This window comes from Leptonotus elevatus, chromosome 21, assembly GCF_054856555.1.
Source record: "Leptonotus elevatus isolate MCC_2025b chromosome 21, RoL_Lele_1.0, whole genome shotgun sequence".
Taxonomy (NCBI): domain Eukaryota; kingdom Metazoa; phylum Chordata; class Actinopteri; order Syngnathiformes; family Syngnathidae; genus Leptonotus; species Leptonotus elevatus.
In genome coordinates, this window is record NC_141259.1 from 7,290,294 (window position 1) to 7,300,348 (window position 10,055).

The window sequence follows — 10,055 nt, forward strand, 5'->3', positions numbered from 1 at the left end:
TGACAAAACATGTTTGCAATAATTGTTGGGAGGCGCAAAACAACAAGTGTTCAAAGTAGATTGCTCGCTCTTGCTGACGCTTCAGTGCAATTTTAGATGCAATTTGATTTCCATTGTGATCAACTGCAGTGGTCTATTGGTGTGCAAAATACCAGGTGCATAATTTGGGACACTTTTGTGGTAGGCGGTCATTAGGAGAAGTGTTGCCACCCAACGCATTTTATTTTGTCAATTGCAGCTCCATTTTGGACTCCCCGCTGCATGGATGCCTTTCTCTCTGAAGAGAAGTAAAGGATGACAACTGAATTCAGAGAAGGCAGTTACAGCAAGGTTGCTCAGAATTGCCCATTGTTTCATTTATTGTTCCCTCTTATTTCTTCCTTGGCTGAAATAAAAAAAAAATTATATAAAAAATGATTATCGGGTTCCAAACATTGATGTGAGTTTTGGTGAATTCAGAACTGAAACTGAATAATTTATTGTAAAATGCATAACAGTATAGAAAAAGTTATGTTGTATAGGGGTGTATGATATAGTCCTTGAGGGCCACTATTCTGCATGTTTTACATTTCTTGAGGAAGGACACATCTTAAAAATGTAGGATAATAGCCCTTGAGAACTGGATTTGGACAACCCTGTTTTAGATGTTTTCCTCCTCCAACACACCTGATTCAAATGATCAGGCTCTTTATCAGACTTCTGGTAAAGCTTGCAGATGAGCTGATCATTTGAATCAGGTGTGTTGGATGCGGGAGAGATCTAAAAGAGGATAGAGGACCTCAAGAACTGGATTTGGATACCCTGTTTTAGAAGTTTCCCTCTTCCAACGCACTTGATTCAAATGATCAGGCTCCTTATCAGACTTCTGGTAAAGCTTGCAGGTGAGCTGATCATTTGAATCAGGTGTGTTGGATGCGGGAGAGATCTAAAACAGGATAGAGGACCTCAAGAACTGGATTTGGACACCCTGTTTAAGAAGTTTCCCTCTTCCAATGCACCTGATTCAAATGGTCAAGACTTGATCACTTGAGTCAAGTACAGTAACTGTTTTAGATGTTTCCCTCCTCCAACACACTTGATTCAAATGATACTAAAACATGTAGGATCGCAACCCTTGTGAACTAGTTTTGGACACCCCTGTTTTAGATGTTTCCCTTCTCCGACACACCTGATTCAAATGATCAGGATCATTATCAGAGCTTTCCGACAATCTGATCTACTTGCTTTTGCTAATAGAAATATACTAAGTAGGAAAAGTACCGTAGCAATATTGCAGCGTACTCTTTAGCTTCAGGAGTAACCAAACATGTTTTTTTTTAAGTCACCACCACCATCACAAAAGTTGATAAATGACCGCACAGTCCACTGCCCCGCTCTGGTGGGATTGCAGGGGGGCGGGGGCGGGGGGTAAGAGAGTTTGGAGGAGGGGAGAGGGAGGAGCTTTCGGACTATCACGGGAAGTTACAGCTGTGCAGGTCCACCGCTCTTTATCATGGACTTTCTGTGGTATTCAGGTGGAGGGGTAAATAGTTCCGTCCTTTCCTCTCACTTCTCAGTAACAGGTGGCACTCTTTGTCAGTCGGATTTCAAATGTCAAAGGAAGATCTAACAATAGATCCCGGGTACAGTCATAGCCTGCCCTCTCCTCTTTCCTGAGCTTTGGAGTCCAAACCTGGTCCGGAATACCAGGAAGGGGCAGGTTGACTGCTGGAGAAGGGCGCACAGCAGAGAATGTTTGCCTTCCCAGCAGGCCGAGCAGCTCCACAGGAGCAACCCGGCGGGAGAGGTGAGTCGGTAGGGAGGCGGGGTGGGGGGGGAGCCAGAGTAAAAGGAAGACTACAATTCATTAAAGGAAAGAAGTGCCTTCCAAGCTTTGAGTTACGGTCACCTGAAGGCAGGGGGGCTGCGGCAGATTTTGAAGCGTGGTGAGGCGGGATGCTTTCGTTCTTTCACCTACACAAAAGGCTGCTTGAGAAGGCATTCTTGAAATAACTCGGCTTGCATAGTAGCACTCCACCATATATCTCGTCCATCCCCCCTCTCGACAGTTCTCTTGGAATTCTTCTCCATGGAATCCAGAAAACCCTCAAGTCCCTCAAACCTTTGATAAAACACGTGCTGCAACATAGACTGACTGACTGACTGTCTGTCTTGGATTGATTTTACAAGACACGTTTTTCGGAACGGTCAGCAAATGTGATGTTATCAATGATTCATAAGGACTGCCAGGATCATATGTATTGAAAGCTCCTTCTCCTCCATGAGTCAGCGGGGGGGGGGGGGGGGGGGGTAGTGAGATGGCGAGAACAGCCTGCAGCTACAGATGGACGATTGAAGGTTTTGCCTCGGTTACACATTAAAACAGAAAAGAATGCTTAAAAAACAACTGTTCTGTTTTTTTTTGTTTTTTTTTTTTTTAGTTAAATCACTCTTTAGAGTCTCCTTGAACAATAAACATTTATTCTCAGATGTACAGTTGAAAAAGCCAATGTTTATATCGCCAAGTACAGACAAGTATTACAGAGACCCTAAAGTGACATGGGGGGAGAGAAAGTGAAATGTTTAGGACAAGAAAATCCTTTCTTTCTAACGAGAAACTTTTGGGAAACTTTCTCAGTAGGATGAGAAAAACTTCTCTTAAGTTTCTCGTTTCTCTTTCTGAAGTGTGAAATAAATTTGCTCGCAGGACACGGCGTTACTCATTCTAAAGAAGAATTTTCTCATTCAAATGAGAAAACTTGCTTGTTACAGCAAGAACGTTTCTAATTAGTATGAGAAAGTTTCTCGTTAGCATGAAAGAGTTTCTCGTTAAGATCAAAAAGTTTCTCATTATGATAAGTAAACTTTCTCGTTCTGATGAGAAACTTGTGAGAAACTTTCTAAGGATGAGAAAAGTTTCTTGAAAGTTTCTTGTTTCTCTTTCTGAAGTCTTGTAGTCTGCTAAATAAGCTTCTAGGTAAAGGCATTTCTCATTCTAACGAGAAATGTTCTCATTCAAATGAGCCAACTTGCTTGTTACAACAAGAACGTTTCTAATTAGTATGAGAAAGTTTCTCATTAGGATGAGAAAAGTTTCTCAAAATACGAGAACGTTTCTTGTTTGGATGAAGTTTCTCATTAGGATGAGAATATGTTTTCATTCTAACGAGAAACTTTCAAGAAACGTTCTCATTGACATGAGAAAGGTTTCTCAAAATACGAGAATGTTTCTTGTTTGGATGAAGTTTCTCATTAGGATGAGAAAACTTTTTCGTTCTAACGAGAAACTTTCAAGAAACTTTCTCATTAGGATGAGAAAAGTTTCTCAAAATACGAGAACGTTTCTTGTTTGGATGAAGTTTCTCACTAGGATGAGAAAGCTTCTTGTTTTAATGAGAAACTTTCTCATTGACATGAGAAAAGTTTCTCAAAATATGAGAACGTTTCTTGTTTGGATGAAGTTTCTCAAAATATGAGAACGTTTCTTGTTTGGATGAAGTTTCTCATTAGGATGAGAAAGCTTCTTGTTTTAATGAGAAACTTTCTCATTAGGATGAGAAAACTTTTTCGTTCTAACGAGAAACTTTCAAGAAACTTTCTCATTAGGATGAGAAAAGTTGATCAAAATACGAGAAAGTTTCTTGTTTGGATGAAGTTTCTCATTAGGATGAGAAAGCTTCTTGTTTTAATGAGAAACTTTCTCATTAACATGAGAAAAGTTTCTCAAAATATCAGAACGTTTCTCAAAATATCAGAACGTTTCTCAAAATATGAGAACGTTTATTTGGATGAAATAGTTTCTCGTTATGATGAGAAAACTTGTCCTAATGAGAAACTTTCTCAATAGGATGAGAAAGGTTTCTCGAATGTGTCTGGTTTCTCGTCCTAACGAGTACGTTTCTCATGAGGATAACAGTTTGTCATCGGGACGAGAAAGTTTCTCGCTAGGATGGGAAAGCTTCTTGTTTTAATGAGAAACACATTTCACTTGTTATTCTATTTTTCTTTCTCTTTTTTTGTTAGATGAATCATACTTATGCTACTGATTCTAAGAGCAAATCGACTTCCAATATTTGTCCCGTCACAGGCCGTGCCTCCGGCTCAAACTTGAGTACCCGCCAGGGTCGGCCCTCTTCAACTCCGCTCTGTGAAAGTCTACAACAGTGCGTGAAAGGTAAACACGTTCCGCATTCAGAATCGCAAGGCTCACTTAGTCACCTTATCTTTGTGATGAAGTGCTTTCCTCCTCCTCTCAGGATACAGGCCCGTGCACTTCCCCAAACAAACCCGACGAGGGTATCTCGCACATACAACACCACCAATGCGTCCGGCCTTTTTTTTTTTTCTTTTCTTTTTTCCACCAGCAACCACTTTGAGTGCTTCTTGTTTGGTTTGCTGATAACGGCCATGTTGGGGAACATGTGGTGCATGTGTGTTCCATTTGCTCACTAATTAGATTGCAAAGCATGTGCACTGAACCTTGCACTGTGTCCCCCCACCCACCCACCCACCACCCTCCATGTCTCCTCTGCCTCCACCCACTCTGACAGTCAATCAGATAAGAACACCATTCTGTCTCTCATCAGTGTCCATTTTGTAAAGGCTGATTTTGGTAAATGGAGTTGCAACACGGAGATTGAAAAAGCACAACCAACTATACAGTATTGCGCAAAACAACCCACCCACGTGTGACAAATTGGCATATTGTGAAAGGAACAAAATATATGAGCTTCAGGCTAAACTTAAAAACCACCAACGGGTGCCTGATACTAAAGTGAGATCACCACACAAGTTAGAAAGTAATGTGTAGTAGAACTCAAGGCCCATGGAAACAGCTCCATTATAAAACCATTAAAAATGAAACATCAGAGCATCTGGTTAAAAATAGAACCATTTTGAGGTCAGGGCATCCCAGCTTTCCAGTGCAATCTCTGCATGGTATCAAATTTGATATTTGTTTGCATTTACGGTGGAACCTCGGAAATGATCCGACATGCTGTCCGACTTCTGATTTATTCGGATATGGAATCGCTTCCAGGGTGAAACGGGAAAGAAGCAATTTCAAAATAAAAAGAATTTCGATTATTCAATTTTTTTTAACAATCTCACGTAGCTTACTCACAATACACATAATGTGGTAACATTACGTCAATGTAATCTAAAATATTGTGAGTTTCACTATTATATACAATATTCAGATTAGGATTACAGTATTTATATCCATTTGCACATAAATGTTGGTGACCAGCCACAATTTTTGTATATACAGGCGACATAATGTTCTTTCTCTATGGGGATAAAATGAATTATATATTGCGAGTTTCATTTTAGTATTTTCAGACTGCACATGCCCACATACATTTTGGTGAGAATCCGCCACTTTTTTTTTTTACCTATGCCAATGTGAAATAAGTATTTTGGGGGGAGGGGGGCAACAATGTTGAATATGGTAGCGTACACTCTAAAAAAAAAAATTGTTGAACGAATTCAAGATTACAAATTGAATTGTTGACTAACTTAATAAAATTGCTTCAAATGGTAAAACACGATTGTATTAAATTAATCCAAAGTGAATATACTAAGTTTAATTAGTTATGAATTTATTAAACTTCCAATTGAAGCAATTTTATTAGTTGGTTCAACAATTCTCTTTTTAGAGTGTACAGGGTATGTCATTATTTTGATACTTAATTGGCCTTCAACTTTTTTTTCCCAGGAAACAAATGCCATTGATATGTGCACTTTTCATCTTCATGCACACTGCCTATAATAGAATAACGGAAAAGGAATTTTGAGTTGTGCATTCTTTTAACATCTTATGAAAGCAAATCCTACATTTTTGTTCCCAAATGTCAGCAAATGCCCAATAGTGAGACCGTTGGATTTCTGAGGTATCACTGGCAATATTTTTAAGGCGCAGCTCCAAAGGGACATTAATACAAAGAGGTCACTAGCGCTCAACGTGTCTGTACAATAAGTGGATGAAGGAAAAAAAAGACCAGCAAAATCCTGAATGATTCAACAACGACCAACTTTAAAATCCCACCCTCTTGTCATCCTGCAGCTTCCTTGAGCCTTTACAGACTACATCCTTTTTTCCCCCCGTCTGTGTTGAGACACAGGAAATTCATTCCTGGCTAATTTGATTAGCATGATCATTGTTGCAGGCATCCCCCCACTCCTCCTGTCGCTTCTTCGCCCTCTCCTTTCATAGTCCCTCTGATACAGAAACCTGACCCAAAAGAAGAACCGGGGAGCATCCAGTCTTTAAATACACCCAACCATTCATCAAAGGTAGGTTAAATTGGGACTAAAATCTTAGGGTTAAAAAAAAAAAAAAAAAAACTGCAAACAGATACAGGAGCCATTCAGGGAGGGACAAAGGGAGAGTGGGTCCAGGTTTTTGGGTGGAGTGGGGATACAGTAACAGGATCCAGCAAAGCCCTGTACTCTCTTGAGCCCTGCAGCGTAAACAAACAGCTGAGGCAGAGGCTCGCACACACATGCACCTAGACAGGCAATCAGAAAAAAAAAAGGCAGTCTGCCTGGCTAAGGCTCACCTCCAGGCACCCACAATGACACCGACTCATCACATTAGTGTCTGTCTCTGGTTTCATCTGCTCAAACTATCAATCTGACAACAGACTGGCAAGCGGGACTCCCCGCGACTACACTTGTTTTTTTCATACATTTGATTGACCGATTGATTATCATGACGCCAAGAATGCGCTAAAGGATGATTTTTTTTTTTGCAAACATATCACATGGAGCTTCCAACTTCACAAGAAAAAAATATGTATTTAATACTTAATACTTAAAATTCCCTCTAGTTATGATTTGTCTGCCCCGACTCTGACAACAATACGCGACTTTTATTAGCCCAAAACCACGTGACTCCTCCGTGCCACAAAGACAGGAAGTGAGCACATTGCACAACCGCAGAGCTGGGTGAGACATTTGTGACCTGACGCATCGAACGCCAGATGGCGCAGTTTCACGTGCAATATAAAAGGTTAGAGGGGAGGAATGAGGCCACTTAAACAAAAGAGACTCAAATCAATACGCCACTTTTATCCAAAAAAAGTACAATTTACACCACACATTTTCGTTTTCTCAGTTCGCTTAGTACATACTTGCACTCCCGATCCTCCAGGTCAAAATGTGGATTGAAGTTGATGAGGATCCGCTGGTGGGTGCCAGGGGCCGAGATCACCCACGTACAGCGCTGAGAGGACGTGTAAGACAGCGGGTACCCGGGTGAGGTGAGGTAGTTGGCGTTTGAGATTCGGATGTTGCCTCCGCATTTGTCTGCGAAATGTCAAATGGACAACTGCAGGTCAACTTGTGTGGAAAGAGAGAACAAACAGCTGGACTGTATCAGTACATCGCGATATTATTGCTGAATGATTGAATTGAGTCTACATCTTCAAGTATGCAGACTATAAGAAAAGTAAACCCTAACCCATAAAAAAAAGTAATGCAGAATGGATCAGGGGCTGAAACTTGTGTGCGTGTGTTTATGTTAATCAACCAATTTATTAATCCATGTTAATTTGGTGTTCCGTTACTGAGTAATTTATTTATTTAGCGTGTTTTGGTTTTAATGTAAGCAAACAAGTTTTTTTTGTTTAAGTGTAATGAACAAAAGTGTTGCAAACAATTTGTAAAGTTAAAGAAACTGTTTAACTAAGTGTCCTAAAAAGAATGTTGTAATTATGTGACTCATAAAAAAAAATACATTTTTATTATTATTATTATTTTTAATCCGACTTTGAATGAAGGTGTAACTGTGGACGGACGTTTTAACATTTAAATACATTTGAATAAAATGTGTTACATTTCGATGTTTAAAATCTAATATTTATAATTCCAAATAATATCAAGAAGTCACTTTTGGTTCTTGTGAGAGTTTGCCAGCGACTGGGGCTAAACTAAATATTATTATTTTTTAAATATTGTGGTTAGTAGTTGCTATGCAGAGTACACATAAAGGGATTATTTATATAAATATCAGATGTCACTTACCGTTTTTGAAAGCCTTGGCCACCAAGAGGAATCCCATCAACAGGACAAAGACTAATCCACAATGCATCCTCGTTTCGTCAAACCCAAAATAAAATCAGCGAAAAAATCCCAGATAAACTCATCCAAAAGCCTCTTGGCTGGAAAAAAAAAATGATAAAAATGATTTAAAAAAATAACTTGTAGTGAGGCTGCTGCGTTTGTGCTTCAGGTCGCTGGCATCCTGTCATTCAGCTTCTGTTTCCTCTCGCACCAACTGCCTGCACTCTTCTCTCTCGCCCGGAGTTGGCCATATCCTCGCCACCGGAGCCAATAAGGTGCGCAGTGTGTCAAGAAACGATCCAGTCCTCCTTTTTGCGTCTTTTTTTTTTTTTAGTCAAATGAGTTGTCTCGGAGCGATCATCGGCTGTGGAGGGGAAACACGTTTAAGCAGGTGAGCATGCGTTGCAAACTCAAAAGTTGTGCGCTTTTCACAAATCAAAAAAAAGCAGTTAAACTACCAGTTGAGGACACTATTAGACAGAAGAACTCCTTCAATAAAGACCACCTCTGCAGGTTGAGGCTGACCCGCTTACGTGTTGCACCTTTTTTGTGCGTAAAAGCGCAGCTGCCGCTCTGTTCGTCCATTAACTCATTCTTTCGCTTGCCTTTCTCTCCTCCCCATCTCTTTCTCTCCTTTCCCACCTTCTCCTCACCCCCTCTTCTCTTTCCCAGAAGAAATATGCACTACACTTCCTGCAGGAATATTCCAAGTATAGAAAGAATTCGTCTATATCTATAAGATTCTAACTTCTATAAATTAAGTTAATTCCCCAATAAGCGCTTGTTGCAACTTGAATAATGCCGTTTTTTTTTTAATTCTCTGTGCTTGACAATTTGCACGCACACTTGTTATCGAGATGAGGCGATGCGAGCTTGCCCCACAGCACTGACACCAAAAAAAAAAGCACTCAGAAATTCAAGGGGGAATCAATTGAAGCATAAATGATACAGTAGCGGAATTGAACCCAAGGCTGTTTTTAGGGTCACGCTGCACAAATAAGAACAAAGGCGGCTTGTGCTTATCATTTATTTGACTAAAAGGCTTCAATAATGTGCGCAATCGTCACATTAATTGTGTAATATGCTTTTAGGATTGTTTTTTGAGTATTAAGATAAAAGGGAAAGTTAGCAGTTAGTTATTATTCAAGAGCCCGCAAAGCCACCAAATCTCCGCATTCTTTTAATTCAAAAATAAAAATAAAATGTTATATTCACCTGTCTGCAGGAGAGTTCAGTCACTTCCAAGCTGAGCCTGCCTCAGAATGTCTCTATAAATAAAGTGGTTCTTTAAAACAATTTAAAATAAGTTAATTTAGAAATAAGCCAGTTTGGCCGATTTTCCTTCTCCGCGTAAAGACGCGCAGCGGATGCCCGAAGACTCCTCGCTCTCTTCCGCGCATTCGCCTGCGCTTCCCGGGCTGCTGTTCTCTGCTCGCTCGCTCGCTCCCTCGTCTCAACAACTGAGCACGGCGAACCCAAAAGTGTTCCACTATTTCGAGGCAAATATTATAAAAGCGACAGATAAATCCACAGCAAGTTTTTCTTCCCGTCCGCGTCTCGTATGTGCGTGCGCCGCCGCTGCAGCCGCCGCTCTGATGGAAAACGCCGAGGGTTTGAGAGGCTGCCAGCCCCACACGCCCCTTTTTTACGAGAGATGAGTACGCGGGTGCATGCGCGTGGTCGTCGGCGCGCACGCGCGCGGGGGGCGTGAGTTCACACAGCTGTCTTTTCTCTTTGAGCCAATATGCGTTTATCGAACCCCGCGCGCTGACCCGAAGGAGTTTGAAGGGCACATTCGAAGCCAATTTCTTGCAGTTGTCTTACTACAAGTACTTACTCTACTTAATTCTGATATTTATTCTTCACTGGAGTCGGATTGTTTACTAAACTCCTTTTTACTTCGTCGTAGTAGGCATGCTATTTACTTTTTCCACAGCTGAAAAAGACAAATGAAGAGATATGGTCAACCAAGAGGCAGAAAGAAAAACTTTTATTTTTTAATTTATTTTTTA

At 40.6% G+C, this 10,055-nt stretch overlaps 1 protein-coding gene and 1 long non-coding RNA gene across 3 annotated transcripts in view; one reads left to right on the plus strand and one right to left on the minus strand.

Annotated features, from left to right (window-relative positions):
- nrp1a (neuropilin 1a) overlaps positions 1–9,656 on the minus strand; it is a 70,506-nt gene extending 60,850 nt beyond the window's left edge. For both annotated transcript variants that reach the window (XM_086065706.1, XM_086065705.1), the window contains exons 1-3: positions 9,259–9,656; positions 8,005–8,407; positions 7,113–7,287 (exon numbers count right to left, since the gene is read on the minus strand). In XM_086065706.1, coding sequence (XP_085921832.1) covers positions 7,113–7,287; positions 8,005–8,071 — 242 coding nt within the window. In that variant the 5' untranslated portion in view covers positions 8,072–8,407; positions 9,259–9,656. The remainder of the gene's footprint in view (positions 1–7,112; positions 7,288–8,004; positions 8,408–9,258) is intronic.
- On the plus strand, positions 1,526–4,311 carry LOC147155713 (uncharacterized). Its single transcript, XR_015091984.1, has 3 exons — positions 1,526–1,786; positions 4,067–4,153; positions 4,236–4,311. It is a non-coding gene; the product is annotated as an uncharacterized LOC147155713 (long non-coding RNA).
- Positions 9,657–10,055: the final 399 nt, after the last annotated feature.